We start from the raw sequence: 20290 nt of genomic DNA, 5'->3' as shown, positions 1-20290 counted from the left end.
GCTCGTGATCTTAATCCCCACTTTACAGATGAGGGGACTGAGAAGAATTTGTTGGGCATTCACTACGTGCGGGATGCTGTGCTGGGAGCTTGGGAGGGTGCCATGGAGGAGGAGAAAGATGTGGTCCCTGCCCACAGTGAATTTACAATCTAGCAGGAGAGACAGACAAAAATTAATTTGCCAGTGAGAGGAAGAAGTGCTCAAACAGAACCATGTTCTTAAACGATATTTAGGAAAGTGCCCCGTGAAATCCACTTTGAGAGCAAAGGTGCTAAGATGGAGCAAAAGCTCCATGCCAACCTCAGGTCACATGTTATAATAATAATGATGGCATTTGTTCAGCGCTTACTATGCGCCGAGCACTGTTCTAAGCGCTGAAAATAAGACACCCATCCTGAAAGCACCGAAATACCAGGCCAATGCGTGGAAGGGATGGAGCGAGCTCACAACCCACCTCCCTAGTCCAAAAAGCCGCTTAATATAGCGTCCTCACATCGAGGACATATCAGATATTAAACTGAGAATCCAGTGGAAGTACAGGCACGGAGGGGACGGAGAATTCTGATTCATGGTCAAAATGATGCCAACTTGTACTTCCCAAGCGCTTAGTACAGTGCTCTGCACACAGTAAGCGCTCAATAAATACGATTGATCGATTGATTGATTAATGATGAGCGGTCAGGATTAGAACCTAGGTCCTTCTGACTCCCAAGCCTGTGGTCTATCCACTAGGCCTTGCTGCTTCTCCCTCGCTGCTTCTCACTACAGTTTCCTGGAGCTGGAAAAATTAGTCTCAGGATACGTGGAAGGAATTCAACCGGAGTCGCTGCAGGGGTCTTGCTCATCCAGATCAGGAACCCAGTGGGTCACCGGCAGTGTGGAAGTTCAAAACTGACCATCACACTCGCAACGTGTGGCTCACAAATTCAACCGTCCACACGGACCCGCTTGGAGGTAAGCTTGCCTCGGAGGATGCTGAAAGGAAGGCTCAGGGAAACGCTCGGGGCTCGGCCCTCGACAGGGGAAGAGAGGGGAGAGAGACAGATATGAGGTGGGAAGAAGGGGAAGGTGAAGGGTCTGGGTGCAAAGCAAGGGGAGGCTCAGGTTGTCTGCCACTTGTCATCATCATCATCATCATCAATCGTATTTATTGAGCGCTTACTATGTGCAGAGCACTGTACTAAGCACTTGGGAAGTACAAATTGGCAACATATAGAGACAGTCCCTACCCAACAGTGGGCTCACAGCCTAAAAGGGGGAGACAGAGAACAAAACCAAACATACTAACAAAATAAAATAAATAGAATAGATATGTACAAATAAATTAAATAGAGTAAAAAAATATGCACAAACATATATACATATATACAGGTGCTGTGGGGAAGGGAAGGAGGTAAGATGGGGGGGATGGAGAGGGGGACGAAGGGGAGAGGAAGGAAGGGGCTCAGTCTGGGAAGGCCTCCTGGAGGAGGTGAGCTCTCAGTAGGGCCTTGTATAGACAGAAGCAGGGCTAAGGAGAAAGGGTGACCTTGGGCAAATCACTACACTTCTCTGGGCCTCAGTCACCTCAAATGTAAAATGGGGATTAAGACTGTGAGCCCCTTGTGGGATAGAGACTATCTACCCCAAAGCTTAGTACAGTGCCTGGCACATAGTAAGTGCAGCGTGGCTCAGTGGAAAGAGCATGGGCTTTGGAGTCAGACAGAGGTCATGGGTTCAAATCCCGGCTCCGCCAATTGCCAGCTGTGTGACTTCGGGCAGGTCATGGGTTCAAATCCCGGCTCCGCCAATTGTCAGCTGTGTGACTTCGGGCAGGTCACGGGTTCAAATCTCGGCTCCACCAATTGGCAGCTGTGTGACTTCGGGCAGGTCATGGGTTCAAATCCCGGCTCCGCCAATTGTCAGCTGTGTGACTTCGGGCGGGTCATGGGTTCAAATCCCGGCTCCACCAATTGTCAGCTGCGTGACTGTGGGCAAGTCACCTAACTTCTCTGTGCCTCAGTCACCTCATCTGTAAAATGGGGATGAAGACTGTGAGCCCCACGTGGGACAACCTGATCACCTTGTAACCTCTCTAGCGCTTAGAGCAGTGCTTTGCACATAGCAAGTGCTTAATAAATGCCATTAAAAAAAGTGTTTAACAAATAAGATTAAAAAAGGGGGTAAGACTGACCAACGAGGAGCCCCAGGAGGCAAGAAGGAACAGCTTCTTCTTCCCCCTGCTCCTACTCTGAACCCCACTGCTTTCTGCTCTCAGCCGGTAGCCACTTGGCAGATGACGGGATTGTGAGGGGTTTTCCTAGTCCTTGAGCTAAAGCCCCATGCTCCCACCCAAGCTGGAGCCCAAGCTCCTGGGGCAGCAGACGTCCCCTGCAAGCCCCCCTGCTCCCCTGCAAGCCCAAGAGGGGCAGAGGCCAGCCACGCCTGGGCTGGGCCAACTTGGGGGCCTCCGCAGACCAGCCGCTCCGGACCATTTTCCACTAGGGCAGAGCGGGCAGGCCCTGGGGGGCGGGCAGGATTCCCCCCAGCAGAGGGTAAGGGGTCTGGAGAGGCAAGGGCCACACCTGTCTGCTGCCCGTATGTATATTAAAGGGACATCTCCTCCAAGAAGTCTTCCCTGACTAAGCCCTCCACTCATCTTCCCCCACTCCCTTCTGCGCCGCTCTTACTTGCTCCTTCATTCATTCGATCGTATTTATTGACCACTTACTGTGTGCAGAGCACTGTCCTAAGCACTTATTCGTTCATCCTTAGAACTCATCCTTAGAATTCATCAGTGCTTAGAACGGTGCTTTGCACATAGTAAGCGCTTAATAAATGCTATTATTATTATTATCCTCCCTCTCCTCCCCACAGCATATATGTAATAGGGAAGCAGTGTGGCTTAGCGGAAAGAGCCCGAGCTTGGGAGTCAGAGATCGTGGGTTCTAATCCCAGCTCCGCCACTTATCAGCTGTGTGACTTTGGGGAAGTCACTTCACTTCTCTGCCCTTCAGTTCCCTCATCTGTGAAATGGGGATTAAGTCTGTGAGTCCCACGTGGGACAACGTGATTATCTTGTATCTACCCCAGGGCTTAGAACAGTGCTTGGCACGTAGTAAGCGCTTAACAAATACCATTATTATTATTATTATTATTACTATATATCTGTAATTTATTTATTTATTTTTATTATTGTCTGTCTCCCCCTCTAGACTGTGAGATTGTTATGGACAGGAATATGTCTGTTGGTTATTATATTGTACTCTCCCAAGCACTTAATACAGAGTGAGCAGTGTGGCTCAGTGGAAAGAGCATGAGCTTTGGAGTCGGGGTCATGGGTTCAAATCCCGACCCTGCCACTTGTCAGCTGTGTGACTTTGGGCAAGTCACTTCACTTCTCTGTGCCTCAGTTACCTCATCTGTAAAATGGGGATGAAGACTGTGAGCCCCCAGTGGGACAACCTGATCACCTTGTAACCTCCCCAGTGCTTAGAACAGTGCTTTGCACATAGTCAGCGCTTAATAAATGCCATTATTATTATTATTACTACTTTGCATACTAAGCATTCAATAAATTCAATTGAATGAATGAATACATCTGTATATATCTATCTATATATATATATCTGTAATTTATTTATTTAATAATAATAATGATGATGGTATTTGTTAAGTGCTTACTATGTGCCAAGCCCTGTTCTAAGCACTGGGGTAGATACAAGGTAATCAGGTTGTCTCACATGGGGCTCACAGTCTTAATCCCCATTTTACAGATGAGGTAACTCAGGTGCAGAGAAGTTAAGTGACTTGCCCAAAATCACACAGCTGATAAGTGGTGGAACCGGAATTAGAACCCATGACCTGTGACTCCCAAGCCCGGCCTCTTCCCACTAAGTCATGCTGCTTCTCTTAATGTCCATCTCCCCCTCTAGACTGTGAGCTCGTTGTGGGCAGGAATCAGTTTGTTGTTTTATCATACACTCCCATGCGCTTAGTACAGTGCTTCGCACAGAGTAACCACTCAGTAAATATGATCGGATGAATGAATATATCTGTATAGATCTGTAATTTATTGATATATGTCCGTCTTTCCCTCTAGACTGTTAGCTCGCTGCGGGCAGGGAATGTGTCTTGTGTTTTATCGTATACTCCCAAGCACTTAGTACAGTGCTTAGCGCACAGTAAGTGCTCAATAAATATGATTGAATGAATGCCCTGGAACAATTGCTTGCTGTCATGGTATAAATACCATGATGATGATGATGATGATGATGATTTATTTGTATTGATGCCTGTCTCTCCCCACGGCCCCAGACTGTGAGCTCGTCGTCAGCAAGGCATGTTACTCAGTGTGGCTGTGAGAAGCAGCGTCGTTTAGAGGAAACAGCATGGGCTTGGGAATCAGAGGGCGTAGGTTCTAATCTCAGCTCCCTCACATGTCTGCTGTGTGACCTTGGGCAAGCCACTCCACTTCTCTGTGCCTCAGTCACCTTATCTGTAAAATGGGGATTAAGACCGTGAGCCCCACGTAGGACAACCTGATTACCTTATATCTTCCCCGGTGCTTAGAACAGTGCTTGGCACAGAGTAAGCACGTAACAAATGCCATTATTATTATTATTTATTGTTGTATTGTACTTTCCCAAGAGCTTAGTATAGTTCTTGGCACATAGGAAGCATTTAATAAACACCGTTATTATTATTATTATTATTTATTTGAATTGATGTCTGTCTCCCTCCAACCCCCGCCCCCAGGCTGCGAGCTCGTTGTGGGCAGGGATTGTCACTCTTTATTGTTGTATTGTACTTTCCCAAGCTTGGCACATACTAAGTGCTTAACAAATGCCCTAATTATTATTATTATTGTTATTTATTTGTATTGAAGTCAGTCTCCCCCCGCCCTGCCCCAGACTGTGAGCTGGATGTGGGCAGGGATTGTCACTCTTTATTTTGCATTGTACTTTCCCAAGCGCTTAGTACAGTGCTTGGCAAGTCATACTTAACAAATGCCATTATTATTATTATTTTGTATTGATGTCTGTCTCCCCCACCTCTAGACTGTGAGCTCGTTGTGGGCAGGGATTGTCACTCTTTATTGTTGTACTTTCCCAAGCTTGGCACATACTAAGTGCTTAACAAATGCCCTAATTATTATTATTATTGTTATTTATTTGTATTGATGTCAGTCTCTCCCCCACTGCCCCCCCAGACTGTGAGCTGGATGTGGGCAGGGATTGTCACTCTTTATTTTGCATTGTACTTTCCCAAGCGCTTAGTACAGTGCTTGGCAAGTCATGCTTAACAAATACCATTATTATTATTATTTTATATTGATGTCTGTCTCCCCCCCTCTAGACTGTGAGCTCGTTGTGGGCAGGGATTGTCACTCTTTATTGTTGTATTGCACTTTCCCAATTGCTTAGTCCAGTGCTTGGCACATAGTAACCACTTAGCAAATATAGGAATAATACTAATAATACTTTATTTGTGTTGATGTCTGTTTCCCCCCTCTAGACTGTGAGGGATTGTCAGTCTTTATTGTTGCAATGTACTTTCCCAAGCGCTTAGTCCAGTGCTCTGCACACAGCAAGTGCTTAATCCTACTTGTTCTGTTTTGTTGTCTGTCTTCCCTCTTCTAGACTGTGAGCCTGTTGTTGGGTAGGGATTGTCTCTATCTGTTGCCAAATTGTACTTTCCAAGCGCTTAGTACAGTGCTTTGCACCCAGTAAGCGCTCAATAAAGATGGTTAAATGAATGAATGAACGGACAGACGGATGGACGGCTGGATGGATTGATGGGTGTGCTGCTAGCCTTGTGTCCTAGTGGAAAGAGCCCGGGCATGAGAGTCAGAGGTCGTGGGTTCTAATCCCTGCACCGCCACCTGTCAGCTGTGTGACCTTGGGCAAGCCACTTCACTTCTCTGTGCCTCAGTTTCCTCACCTGTAAAATGGAGATTAAGATTGTGATCCCCATGTGGAACAACCTGATTCCCTTGTATCCACCCCAGTGCTTAGAACAGTCCTCGGCACATTGTAAGCACTTAACAAATGCCATCATTATGATGATGAGGATGAGGAGGATGATGGGTGGGCAGATGGGTGGTTAGTGTCGCCGGGGCTCTGGACCTGATGATGATGATGATGGTGGTATATGTTAAGCGCTTACTATGTGCCCAGCACTGTTCTAAGCACTGGGATAGATACAAGGTGATCAGGTTGTCCCACGTGGGGCTCACAGTCTTAATCCCCATTTTACAGATGAGGGAACAGAGGCCCAGAGAAGTTAAGTAGTGTGGCTCAGTGGAAAGGGCACGGGCTTGGGAGTCAGAGGTCATGGGTTCAAATCCCGGCCCCGCCAATTGTCAGCTGTGTTACTTTGGGCAAGCCACTTCACTTCTCTGTGCCTCAGTTCCCTCATCTGTACAATGGGGATAAAGACTATGAGCCCCCTGTGGGACAACCTGATCACCTTGTATCCTCCACAGTGCTTAGAAAAGTGCTTTGCATGTAGAAAGTGCTTAACAAATGCTATCATTATCATTGTTATTATTAAGCGCTTACTATGTGCCAAGCACCATTCTAAGCACTGGTTGAGGGGAAACTAGGTGCTCAGGTTGTCCCACGGGGGGCTCACATTTTTAGTCCCCATTTTCCAGATGAGGGAACTGAGGCCCAGGGAATAATAATAATAATAAAGATGTTATTTGTTAAGTGCTTACTATGTGCAGAGCACTGTGCTAAGCGCTTGGGAAGTACAAGTTAGTAACATATAGAGACGGTCCCTACCCAATAGCGGGCTCATGGTCTACAAGGGGGAGGCAGACAACAAAACAACACATATTAACAAAATAAAATAAATAGAATAGTAAATATGTACAAGTAAAATAATAGAGAAGAGAAGAGAAGAGAAAAGAGAAGAGAAGAGAAGAGAAGAGAAGAGAAGAGAAGAGAAGAGAAGAGAAGAGAAGAGAAGCAGCGTGGCACAGTGGAAATAGCTCGGGCTTTGGAGTCAGAGATCATGGGTTCAAATCCCAGCTCCACCAATTGTCAGCTGTGTGACTTTGAAGCGAAGTGACTTGCCTAGGGTCACAGAGCGGACAAGTGGCAGAGGCGGGATTAGAACCCACGACCTCTGATTCCAAGGCCGGGCTCTTTCCAGTGAGCCCCACTGCCCATTGGTCCTCTTTTAATAATGCTAATAATGGCATTTATTAAGCGCTTATTATGTGCAAAGCACTGTTCTAAGCGCTGGGGAGGTTACAAGGTGATCGGGTTGTCCCACGGGGGGGCTCCCAGTCTTCATCCCCATTTTCCAGATGAGGGAACTGGGGCCCAGAGAAGTTCAGTGACTTGCCCAGAGTCCCCCAGCTGACAGTTGGCGGAGCCGGGATTAGAACCCATGACCTCCGCCTCCAAAGCCCGGGCTCTTTCCCCTGAGCCACGCTGCTTCTTCCCGGCCGTGGGGTCCCCTCCCCATAAATACCCCCCCCCCCCCCCCCCGGACCCCGGGGCGGAGGGAGGGTGGTCCGGGCGGGTGGTTAGCGCGGCGGCCGCCGCTCAGATCCCGCTCTTTCGTTTTCGTTTCCCGGAAGGCTCGGCTGCCACCTCTTCGGCCCGGACCCGCACTCCCCACTCCCCACTCCCCACTCCTCCCCACCCGGGGACCCTGCCTCCGGGCCGCCCTCCGGGCCTGCCGGCCAAGGGGCCCCCGGCACGGACGGCGCCGCCCTCGCACCCAAACCTGCCATGCAGGTAAGAAAGAACCCCGCACCCCGTACCTCCCACCACCTTCCCCACCCCCAGGACCCACCCGGGCCCCCACCCACCTCCCCCACCCCCAGGACCCACCCGGGCCCCCACCCACCTCCCCCACCCCCAGGACCCACCCGGGTCCCCACCCACCTCCCCCACCCCCAGGACCCACCCGGGCCCCCCACCCATCTCTCCCACCCCCAGGACCCACCCACCTCTCCCACCCCCAGGACCCACCCGGGCCCCCCAACCACCTCTCCCACCCCCAGGACCCACCCGGGCCCCCCACCCACCTCTCCCTACCCCAGGACCCACCCGGGCCCCCCACCCACCTCTCCCGCCCCCAGGACCCACCCACAGGACCCACCCGGGCCCCCCACCCACCTCTCCCTACCCCAGGACCCACCCCCAGGACCCACCCGGGCCCCCCACCCACCTCTCCCACCCCTAGGACCTACTCGGGCCCCCCACCCACCCCTCCTACCCCCAGGACCCACCCCCAGGTCCCACCCGGGCCCCCCACCCACCTCTTCAACCTCTCCCACCCCCAGGACCCACCCCCAGGACCTACCCGGGCCCCCCACCCACCTCCCACACTCCCAATCCCCGCCACGTCTCCGCTCTCAAGACCCGGCTATAACATTCCCTTCCCGCCAGTCCCGGCTTCCAGCCTAACTTAGGCCAACCCTGGGAGCCATTCCCACGCCCCCCCCCCCCCCCCCCCCAGGCTCCATCCCATTCCCACCCCATTCCCTGTAACCCTCGTCCCAACCCTCGATGTGCCTCCCCACCCTGTCCCCCACAAACCCCCAGCTGGTTTCCCACCCAGGCCCACCACGGCCCCTTCTCCTGACTTCCTTTCCACCCCCAAGTGTCTCCCACCCATGGACACATATACTCCTCATCTTAGAACACATTAATTCATTCATTCAGTCGTATTTATTGAGCGCTTACTGTGTGCAGAGCACTGTACCAGGCGCTTGGGAAGTACAAGTTGGCAACATATAGAGACGGTCCCTACCCAATAGTGGGCTCACAGTCTAGAAGGGGGAGACCGACAACAAAACAGCATATATTAACAAAATAAAATAAATAGAATAGTAAATATGTACAAGTAAAATAGAGTAATAAATCTGTACAAACATATATACAGGTGCTGTGGGGAGGGGAAGGAGGTAGGGCGGGGGGGATGGGGAGGGGGAGGAGGGGGAGAGGAGAGGAAGCACTAGCTAGTAGAACTAGTAGTAGCAGTAAAGCAGAGTGGCTCAGTGGAAAGAGCATGGGCTTTGGAGTCAGAGGTCAGGGGTTCAAATCCCGGCTCCGCCAACCGTCAGCTGTGTGACCCTGGGCAAGTCACCCAGCCGTTCCGTGCTTCAGTTACCTCATCTGCAAAATGGGGACCAAAAGCTGTATACTCCTCTTCTTAGGACACTCATCAGGGCTTTTATTACTGCTCCCAACCCTTTCCCCCGATCCCCGATTCCAACACAGGGACTCCTACCCCAGCTCTTCCGGGGCTTTCTCCTGCCTTCATTTCCCCATAATTGACAGCCTTGGAATTCCCCTTCCCTCAGTGTTTCAGGGCCTGGGAGGAGGAGAGAGAAGAGGATGTGAAATGTGTTGCATAGGTTCTGAGAACTGTCTGGGTCTGATCTGAAGCATCCCCCCACCCCCCCCACCCCTCCCACCGTCCTGTTCCCGGAGGGGCAAACGGTCTTTCCCAGGACCAAGGAAAAGCCCCTCGACAAGGACACGGCTTCCAGAGAAATAGCTCATCGTCGCCTAGGCTAAGTCACGGAAAGGAGGCGGAAGGCTTGTCTCGTTCTTTGCCAGCCTTCTCTCCTAGAGAGGAAATTTGCTTTTAGGGTTGCCCCTTTCAAATCCTATTAAAACAGTGCAGCGCTCCCACTGACTTCGGGAGAGGATGTAAGTCCCGGCTCTCTTCTCTGGAGCATGGAAATAACTAACTGGTTTCACTTTTCCCTTCTCACAAACGACTAGCCTGCTATTCGCAATGGGCCCTTGAGAACCTTCCACTTAGAAAAATTTAGCCGAATCCCGCATCGCCTCATCTCTGTTGGAGCTACTAAGTCATCTTGACGGTTAAATGGATTTTAAAGTCCCGGAAGTATAGAATTCAATTTGAGGGGGATACAGGGTTCTGGAGTTTATCAGATGGCCACGCTGTTGACTGGCAGCTGGGGATCCTCTTTTTGGCCTTCCGGGGGGCTTGGGGCTTCCGTTGCCTTCTAGGAGAAGCACAGTTTAAACTTCATCAGTGTTCTCAGATTCAAAGATTGCAGACATCGGAGGCAAGTTGTGACAAGGAATCCTATTCCAGGACTGATGTTTCGCGCGTCTGTTGTGGTCAGGGAATGTGTCTGCTAATTCTGGTGTATTGTGCTCCCCCAAGCTCTTAGTACAGTGCTCTGGACATAGTAAGCGCTCAATAAATGCCATTGATCGATTGATTACACCCCACCCTCAGCCCTGCAGCCCTTTTGTTCATATCTAAAAATGACATATTAGTGTCTGTCTCCCCCTCTAGACTGTAAGCTTGTTGTGGGCAGGGAATGTGTCTACCAACTCCGTTGTATTGTGCTCTGCAAACAGTAACAAATACCATCGATCGATCGATTGATATCTTAGGAATTCAAACGGACAAGATACCGTAGCTCGTTCCCTTAAAAGAACAAACAACCCCCCCCTCACTGAAGAAGACTCAAGAAATAATTAAAGGGAATCTACCACCTCCCATTGTGCCTTTCACTGAACCACTGTCTTGTTTTCTCTCCAGGGAACAGTGTCCTCCAGCTCTTCTTTAAGTCCAGGGGTGGCCACGCTAACGGCAACTACCCAATCCCAGGGCAGAAGCGAGACCTCATTTCCACTCATCACTGAGGAGGAAATCTGCAGGTTACCAGGCCAGCTCAGTGAGTCAAGTGGGAGATGGGTTCTGTCATTTTAAATCAATCAATCAATCAATCAATCGTATTTATTGAGCGCTTACTGTGTGCAGAGCACTATACTAAGCGCTTGGGAAGTACAAGTTGGCAACATAAAGGGTTTAAAGGGTATCCACGCCAAACTCGGGAACGTTGGTTCTCAGCAAGAACATTTTCTTTCTCTTGGAAGTTGTCTGGCGGACTCATTTAGTCCCTTCAGTGCTGGAGTTGGAAGATAAATCTGAATTTGCTGGAAGAGGTGGGCTGTCTGTGAAACATTTAACTTTAGAGCTAAGCCCCGGAGATCGAGTGGTTTAGAGCTGGCAAAGTGGGGGAAAAGAAATCTACAGTAGATGGGCCTTTTCTGGAGAGAAGTTATCGCCACGGGTTTCGTCACTGATCCTCAGAATAGTAATAATTGTGGTATTTGTTAAGTGCTTACTAAATACCAAGCGCTGTAGTAGACACAAAATAATCAGGTCTCACAGGGGACTCACAGTCTAAGTAGGCGGGAGAACAGGTATTGAATCCCCTTTTTACGGAAGAGGGAAGTGAGGGAGTTCCCTCAGAGAAGATAAGTGATTTGCCCAAGCTCACACAGCAGGTAAGTGTCAAAGCAGGGATTAGAACCCAGGCCCATACTCTTTCCACTAGGCCATACAGAATATCAGTCAGTCAGTGGTATTTATTGAGCGCTTACTGTGTGCAGAGCACTGTACTAAGTGCTTGGGAGAGAACAGTACAAAAGAGCAAGTCGACACTTTCCCTGCCCACAAGGAGAATGAGGCAGTAGACAGGGGATCGTATCTCCCTAGTTCTACTTGACCAACGGAGATGCTGAGAGTTTGAAGCAGGTTTCATAGGTTGCCTGTCACAGGTTTCTTAAATCCTGATCCACTGCTCTTTCCCAAGCCACCGAGAACCAGGGAAGCCCCCGCTTCTCATTGATGATGTGATTTCTGGCCACAAAGGTGGAGGCTGGGAAAGCTTACCTGCTTGGTTTCTAAAGACTGGACTCTCTAGACTGGAAGCTGGGAATGGGCCCACTAATTCGATTGTATTGGACTCTCCCAAGCGCTTAGTACAGTGCTCTGCACATAGTAAGTGCTCAATAAAAACCACGGGTACCAGTTGAGAAATAAAGAATGCAGAAGCAGCGTGGCTCAGGGGAAAGAGCTCGAGCTTGAGAGTCAGAGGTCATGGGTTCAAATCCCAGCTCCACCAATTGTCAGCTGTGTGACATTGGGCAAGTCATTTAACTTCTCTGTGCCTCAGTTACCTCATCTGTAAAATAGGGATTAAGACTGTGAGCCCCACGTGGGACAACCTGGTCACTCTGTATCCTCCCCAACGCTTAGAACAGTGCTTTGCACGTAGTAAGCGCTTAACAAATGCCATCATCATTATTATTATTATTATGCATCAATCAATCAGGGGGATTCACTGAGCACATACTGTGTGAACAGCACCATACTAAATGCTTGAGAGAGAAGAGTAGATTTATTTAGAAAATAGAATCCCTACCCTCAAGGAGTTCACAATAGAGCAGGGGAAACAGACGCTAAAATTACATCCAGGGGGAAGAAGGGAAAAGGGGAGAGGCACATGAATTAGTGCTTAAGAAATGGGTTATGAAAGGTAAATATCAAGGGCTTCGGGAGGTTGTTCAGTACCCAAGTTAGTGCAAAAGTGGGAGGTATAGAGCTAACAACTGGGGAGATTAGAAATTAAGTGGGGAAGCAGCCTGGCCTAGTGGATAGAGCATGGGCTGGGAGTCAGAAGGATCTGGTTTCTAATCCCAGCTCTGCCACTTGTCTGTTGTGTGAACTTGGGCAAGTCACTTCACTTCTCTGGGCCTCCGTTACTTCACCTGTAAAATGGGGATTAAGACTGTGAGTCCCATGTGGGACAGGGACCGTGTCCAACTTGATTAGCTTGTATCTAGCCCAGCGCTTAGTACAGTGCCTGGCACAGAGTAAGTGCTTAACAAATGCCATAAAACAAAAGTCTCTGGTGATTTCAAATGGCTTGGATGAGCCGGAGAGCTCTGGGTTATGAGGCGGGAGGGAATTCCGGGCAGTAGGGGGGACACAAACGAGAGCTTGACAGGAGGAGAGATGAGAAAAGGCACAAAGAGTAGGTTGGTTTGAGGGGAACAAAGAGAGTGAGCTGGGGTGCAGTGGGAGAGGAGAGTGGCTACTTGGAGGGAGAGAGTGGCTGATTTCATTGATTTTAATAATCTCTGGGATCTCCCAGAAGGGAATGGGCTGGTAAAATGTTCAAGGGGTTGGCAACTTGTGGTGGCTATCTTCAAGACTGCAGTCACTATCTGAGGGTGGGTCCTAGGGATGCTTTTGTGCTGCTGCTTTCCTGTGCTCTGGATGGAGATGAGTCTGAAGAGGGATAGAAATACCCTATTGTCTTCCTTGCTTGTGCCCCCTGTACAGTCTGGCACTGAGGGTTGGAAGAGCTGATGGAGGAGGAGGAGGCGGCGGGAACTCGAGTGGTGAAGTGGTACAGTCTCCCCCTCTAGACTGCAAGCTTGTTGCAGGTAGGGGATGTGTCAGTTTATTGTTATATTATGCTCTCCCAAGCACTTAGCACAGTGCTCTGCATACAGCAAGGGCTCGGTAAATGTGATTGACCGATCTATTGACTGATTGGAGAGGTTTAGAAACTCCTTCTGTCGTCGTGTCTGGCCTTGGCAACTTTAGTGATTTTTTTTGAAAATCACTTTTCCCTAGATGACTTGTCCTTCCACCGATTAAGACCAGGTGGTGAAATTAAAAACCTGGAATCCTGGAGTTGGGAGAGTACCAGGGTTCATCTGGTCCAGCCCTCTGCCTCCAGGTTGCAGAATGAGTAAATCTTCTAGGATAGATCTTTGCCTCGCTTATTTTGAAGTCTCCTTGGCGGAGGGAGACTTCCAGGCTTGGTATGTTCCAGTGTTTAATCTCTCTGAAATCCAGGAAGCGTTTCCTTTTTAGGAAATGGAAAGTTTAGCCTGAATCCCATGGAAAAATCCCCAAGGTTGAGATCCAAGAAATCAGGTACCGGGCTGCTCCCTTCAGAGCAATGGCATTTTCTTCACTGAATACTGGATTTGATGAACTTCAAAGAATGTTTTTCCAGGAGGGGGTTTGAAGTAGTAAAGGTATTTACTGAGCACCTACCGAGAGCAATACTCTGAACCAAGACTTAAAAAAAGGTAACAGGCATAAGATGCATTTCCTGTCCACAAGGAGTTTACACTCCAAGGAGTCGATTTTCTCTCTTTAGATTGCTCAGATTTATTAGATACTTGCCCAACCTTCCGTTTTGTTCTGAATTTGAAACTGTGGTTAGATGAAGCAGGAGACTTTCCCTCTTGAAGGTAGACAAGGTCCAGGGCCTTTGACAGGGTGCATTAAACTCAACAGCCTTGACATTTTCTCCCGCGTAGTCCCCAAATTTTCTGAGACTTTGGTCTCCTAGACAGGAACGCTGTCTAAGAAGGATTCTGAAGTGGCAACGCTCCCTAAAATAGAGACACTGGGACTTGTCTTTCAGAAAATCTTTTGAAATGATATAGTTTATCCCAGGATTTCTTGGTAAATATTTAACCATCTCAGGAGATATGGAGATAATGATTCATTTTCCTTTAATGTGGTGGCTAGCGGTTGTTAGAATGCCTATCCTCCTGGAAACCCTCACTCTGACATTATTTTTCACTATAGATAAAAGATTTTTCTCCCAATACCTGAATCATCTCCCAATCCCCCCATCTTCTGCAAAACGTTCATTATCTTCTGCCTTCCATCTGGTAATGAGGGTTTGAGTTTATTTCAATTTTACCATGATTCATTCTGAAGCAGGAAATGCAACAAAGCAGATGCCCGGCGTTTTGTGACTCACAACTAAATGGGGTTTGAAAGTTATTTCCCGTGAGCGTCCAGTCTTCCTTTTCTATTTACGTGGAGTTGTTTCTCAGTGGAGCTGCAGAGAAAACTCACGGAGACAGAGATGCCTGTAGAGTATAGCAGTTCCCGACAGGTTTTCTGAGAAGGAGGGTGTAGTGAAGGTCAACCAGGAAGGATGTTTTTGTCCTATGATCTGAAATCTCTGGGGAGGAATTAGTAGTCTCATTCACTTTCACTCCAGTGAGGGTTAACCCATTGATCCTGAGAAGCAACGTGACCTAGTGGAAGGAGCCAAGGCCCGGGAATCAGAGGACCTAGGTTCTAAACTCGGCTCCACCACTTGTCTGCTCTGTGACTTGGGCAAGTCACTTAACTACTCTGTGCCTCAGTTACCTAATCTGTAAAAAGGGATTTAAAGATTGTGTGCCCCATGTGGGACATGGACTGTATCCAACCTGATTAGCAAGTATCTACCCCTGCGTTTAGTACAGTGCCTGGCACATAGCACTTAACAAATACCATTAAATTTTTTTTTGAAAAGGTGCTACATGTCTGCCTCTCTTTACACATGAGCCTCAGTTGGAAACGGAAAACTTCATGGCTTATAACTGAAATATGTGTGTAGAGTCGGTAAGCTGCCACCCCACATCAATGAACCTCTGAAGTCATGAAGCATCTGGTAGGACTTAGAGTCAATCTGGGAAAGACAGAGGAGGCAGAAGTTAGAGTATACAATTGGGTCACTCATTTCAGAAGATCCAAAAAACAATCCCTTTAAGAGTAGCCACATAGCCACCTCTGATTTATAGATCAGGGATGTCATTATCATCCTCCTCCTCCTCATCAGCATCAGTATACATTGAGTGCTTACTGTGTGCTAGGCACTGTAGTAAACACTGGGATAGATACAAGATAATCAGGTTGGACACAGTCCCTGGCCCATATGGGGCTCACAGTCTAACTAGGAGGGAATAGGATTTAATCTCCATTTTACACATGAGGAACCTGAGTAGTTGAGTGATGTGCCCCAGGTCACACAGCAGACAAGTGGTGGATTTGGGATTAAAACCCAGGTCCAGACATGTGTCTTCTGCTCGGGTCTGGTGCCCTCCCCAGGGTCAGTAACTGAAGAAGGAGTGAGGGAGGCCCAAATAGAAATCCCCAACCAGCTGGTCTGCTCTAGTCAGTGGCGTTTTATCATTTAGACTTCGGCCTCAGAGTGGGAGCAAGGCCAGTGAATCAGAGAGGACTAGAAGGAAAAGTGCTTTCATCATCAATGGTATTTACTGAGTGCTTACTGTGTGCAGAGCACTGCTTGGGAGAGCACAGTACAACAATGTATCAGACACATTCCCATTTATTTATACTGATGCTATTGATGCCTGTCTACTTGTTTTGTTTTGCCGTCTGTCTCCCCGCTTCTAGACTGTGAGCCGGTTGTTGGGTAGGGATTGTCTCTATTTGTTGCCGAATTATACTTTCCAAGCGCATAGTACAGTGCTCTGCACACAGTAAGCGCTCAATAAATTCAATTGAATGAATGAATGAATGAATCAACTTAGTCTAGAAGGGGAAACAGACAATAATATACATAAATAAATTATGGATATGAACGTAAGTGCTGTGGGGCTGGGAGGAGGGATGAATGAAAGGAGGAAGTCAGGGTGACGCAGAGGGAGAGGAGCACCGGAGAATACAATACAGCAGAGTTGGTAGACACGTTTCCTGACCACAAGAATCTTACAATCTTGTAGGGGAGACACACAACATAATGCCCCCCCTCTTCATATCTGGCAGACGACCACTCGCCCCCGCTTCAAAGCTTTACTGAAGGCACATCTCCTCCAAGAGACCTCCCCTGACTAAGTCTTCATTTCTTCTTCTCTCACTCCCTTCTGCATCACCCTGATTTGCTCCCTTTACTCACCCCTCCTTCAGCCCCACAACACTAATGCACAGATCTGTAATTTATTTATCTTAATATCTGTCTCCCCCTCTAAACTGTAAGCTTACTGTGGGCAGGGACCTTCTTTACCAACTCTGTTATATTGCACACTCTCAAGCATTTAGTACGGTGCTTTGCACACAGTAAGCACTCAATAAATATGATTGATTGGTAAATAAATAGCGCTCATTGACATTAGGAGCTGTTGGTTGGAAGTCAGACAGGGAACCTGCGCACATAGGGGACGAACTCAGACTATTGTCCTCTCCCAAGATCCTCTCTCTTCTGTGTCACCCTGACTTCCTCCCTGTATTCGCTCCCTCATCCAGTCCCACAGCACTTACGTATGTACCTGTAATTTATTTCTATTAATGTTTGTCTCCTTTCTAGGCTGGAAGCTTGCTGTGGGCAGAGAATGTGTCTGTTATATTGTTCATTCAATCGTATTTATTGAGCGCTTACTGTGTGCAGTGCGCTGTTATACTGTATTCTCCCAAGCGCTTAAGTCAGCACTCTGCACAGAGTAAGCACTCAATAAATGTGATTGATTGATTGAGTAGTACAGACTAGACCTCAAAGCTCAGCCTTCTGTGGCTCGGAAGTCAAGGTCCCCATTCCTATTGAAGGTGTCTGATTGCGGCAAATCTCTTTATGGTGATTTAGTCTTGGTAGTCGAACTGTATTGCCTGATTGATGGGGTGCATAGCTCCTCACTCTTTCCAAGGCAGTTCTTGGGCTGGGAAAGTGCTAGACAAATTTTCAGCGTTTTGAGGGAGGTTGGGAAAAAACAGAGAAGTGAGAAAACATGAAAACAAACCCCCCAGACCACATCACCTGCTGCTTCACCTTTTTTGTTCCTGCCTCTGGCCTGGAACTCCCCCTAAGCCCTCCACCCCCGGCCACCCCCCCCAACCAGCTTCTTATTTGACAGACGATTGATCGCTCTCCCCGCCTTCGAAGCCTTACGGAAGGCACATCTCTTCCAAGAAGCCTTCCCGGACTAACCCCTCATCTCCTCTTCTCCCACTCCCTTCTGCATTGTCCCTTCACTTGGATTTGTCCCCTTTACTCACCCCACCCCCACAGCACTTATGTACATACCCATAGTTTATTAATTTATATTAATGTCTCTCTCCCCCTCTAGTCTGTAGCTCCCTCCTCATGGGCAGGGAATGTGTCTATCAACTCTGTTATATCGAACTCTCCGGAGAACTTAGTACGGTGTCTGCCCACAGTAAGTGCTCAAGAAATATGATTGATCAATCGATGGATTTTGTGTGAGTGTCCTGAGTGGCTGTGAACCGGGGACTTGAAAGTGAAAAATTGAGCTGGACTTCAGGCCAGATTCCAGTTGAACTACCACTTCCCTCTGGTGAGAAGCAACATGACCTAGTGGAAATAACACGGTCTTGGGAGCCTAGGTTCTAGTCCCGACTCTGCCTCCTGTCTCCTGTGGGACCTCGGTCAAGACGCTTAACTTCTCTGTCCCTCAGTTTCCTCATCAGTAGAATGAGAATTAAACACCTGGCCTCCCCCTTAAGACTGCGAGCTCCAAGTAAGACAGGAATTGTGTCTGACCTGATTATCTTGTATCTAACTGCAGTGTTCACAACAGTGCTTGGTATATTGTCTATGCTTAATAAGTACTATTATTATAATTGTTCTTTCATTCAATCGTATTTACTGAGTGCTTACAGCGTGCAAAGCACTGTTCTAAGTGCTTGGGAGAGTACAGTACAACAACAAACAGACACATTCCCTGCCCACAGTGAACTCACAGTCTAGAGGGAGAGACAGACATTAATATACATAAATAAATAAATCAATAAATTACAGATTTATATGTACATGCTGTAGAGATGGGAGGGAGGATGAATGTAAATGCTTAGTACAGTGCAAGTGCTTAGTACAGTGCTTAACACATGTGACTTAGTGGAAAAAGCGTGGGCTTGGGAGTCAGAGGACGTGGGTTCTAATCCCGGGTCCACCATTCATCTGCTGTGTGACCTTGGGTAAGCCACTTCACTTCCCTGTGCCTCAGTTACCTCAAATGTAAAATAGGACTGTGACTGTGAGCCCCTTATGGGGCAACCTGATTACCTTGTATCTACCCCAGCTCTTAGAACAGTGCTTGGCACATAGTAAGTGCTTAATGAATACCATAATTATTATGATTAGTAGTAGTAGTAAGCACTCAATAAATATGATTGAATGAGTGAATGAAGGGAACAAGTCAATTATTATTATTATTATCATTAGCATTTAGATTGTATCAGAGGCCCAACCCGCAACTGGAAGAGTGATTTTCCAACTGGCTTGTCTCCTAAAATATCATATTTCCACATGGGCCTTCGTCGTAGGACAACACCTTTCGGTAGAGGCGTGGGTAGGGAACGTGTCACCTGGTTATCCCGTCCTTCCCAAGCAGGCTCTCAATTCAACATGCTCTTGGTTTCAGGAATCCAGCCTTCCCTGTGGAGCAAGGAGGATGTGATTCATTGGCTGAGATGGGCCGAAAAGGAATACTCCCTCCGGCGGATCGTGGAAAACAAATTTGAAATGAACGGAAAAGCCCTCTGCATCCTGACCAAGGACGACTTCCGATACAGAGCCCCGAGTTCAGGTTGTGAGCGAGGGTGGGCATCTTAGAAATGTTGGACCCAAATAGGAAGTGGCCATGATGGGTGTGTGTGCTTGTGTGTATGTGTGTGTTTGTGTGTATGGGGGGGGGGGGGGCGGGGGTGCTGGGTTTAGGGCGAGGAGTGGAAGGTTCTGAGTCTGAACCCTGGGACCTAAGCAAGAAGTCTATGTGAGCTCCCCTGGATGAGACTTTCTGTGGTGGTTTGGCTTTTATCGCTCCCCTTGGAAAATTTCATACTGCCCCCTCTGAATAGTGGCCCATCACTCTCAGCTGACACATAGCCGAAGAGAACTCAGTTAGCTCCTCTCTTCCCTCAGGCAGGATGGCAGATTTTCCATTTCTTTCTTTCTTTGAGCAAGCCTGGAAAATGAGTTAAAAGAAGAAAAGAGCTTTGAAAATTCGATTTGCCACCGACGTCATCGTCCCCGCTTCATCACTCCTCCCTCCTAGGGTCTTTGGAGAGTTCCTCAAATCAGTGTCCCCTCAGGGCAAACCAGGATCTTCATCTCCTGATTTCCGAGAGCCGAGAGCCGCAGGGCTGCTGCCTTCCTCAAACCCTGCACAACCTCCCCCTACCCTGCTGCTCTCCCCCTCCTTGGAGAGAGTCTGTTCCCCTTCCAGTTTCAGATGGACCCACTTCCCATCCCACCTGAAAATTGAAGCTGCTAAATTTCACTGCTCTCCACCCTATTAAAGAGCCCGTGATCTCAAGGCAGGAGAAGAGTTTCCCAAAAGGCAGGGGGAAACTCCTTAGAGACGGATGGTGCCGCTGTTAGGAACCAGAGGCTACGGAAAGGGAAGAGGAGGCCTAGAACTGTTGACATATGATTTAGGAATGAAAATTCCCTGAGGTCAGGATGCCTATTCAACCCTCCGCCTGGAAACCCTGTACGGCCAAGGGTAAGACCGTGCTCTCTCAAGGGTCCCGGCCAATTATCATTTGGATGATACTGAAGATGAGATTGTTTCAATCCTCATTTCTCCTCCACAAAATAATGAGCTCACGCGGATCTGGATAAAGGCTTAAGGATGTGGATGTTCGATAAAATACTAATCACAGGAAATCATATCTTTCAGAGTGACCTTCTTCGACTGTGTTCCACCAATTAAAGCACTGGGGAGGGGGG

At 48.3% G+C, this 20290-nt stretch overlaps 1 protein-coding gene and 1 pseudogene across 2 annotated transcripts in view; one reads left to right on the top strand and one right to left on the bottom strand.

Moving 5' to 3' along the window:
- Window positions 1-378: 378 nt before the first annotated feature.
- LOC119931102 lies at window positions 379-539 on the bottom strand (annotated as a pseudogene).
- Window positions 540-877: 338 nt separating this feature from the next.
- The window catches only part of ETV7 (ETS variant transcription factor 7), a 28407-nt gene continuing 8994 nt past the window's right edge, over window positions 878-20290 (top strand). For both annotated transcript variants that reach the window (XM_038749270.1, XM_038749269.1), the window contains exons 1-4: window positions 878-954; window positions 7574-7733; window positions 10531-10666; window positions 18981-19145. In XM_038749270.1, coding sequence (XP_038605198.1) covers window positions 7728-7733; window positions 10531-10666; window positions 18981-19145 — 307 coding nt within the window. In that variant the 5' untranslated portion in view covers window positions 878-954; window positions 7574-7727. The remainder of the gene's footprint in view (window positions 955-7573; window positions 7734-10530; window positions 10667-18980; window positions 19146-20290) is intronic.

Source organism: Tachyglossus aculeatus, chromosome 7 (assembly GCF_015852505.1).
Source record: "Tachyglossus aculeatus isolate mTacAcu1 chromosome 7, mTacAcu1.pri, whole genome shotgun sequence".
NCBI lineage: Eukaryota > Metazoa > Chordata > Mammalia > Monotremata > Tachyglossidae > Tachyglossus > Tachyglossus aculeatus.
The sequence above is the reverse complement of the archived record's forward strand: the minus strand, read 5'-3'. Positions and strand labels throughout refer to the sequence as shown.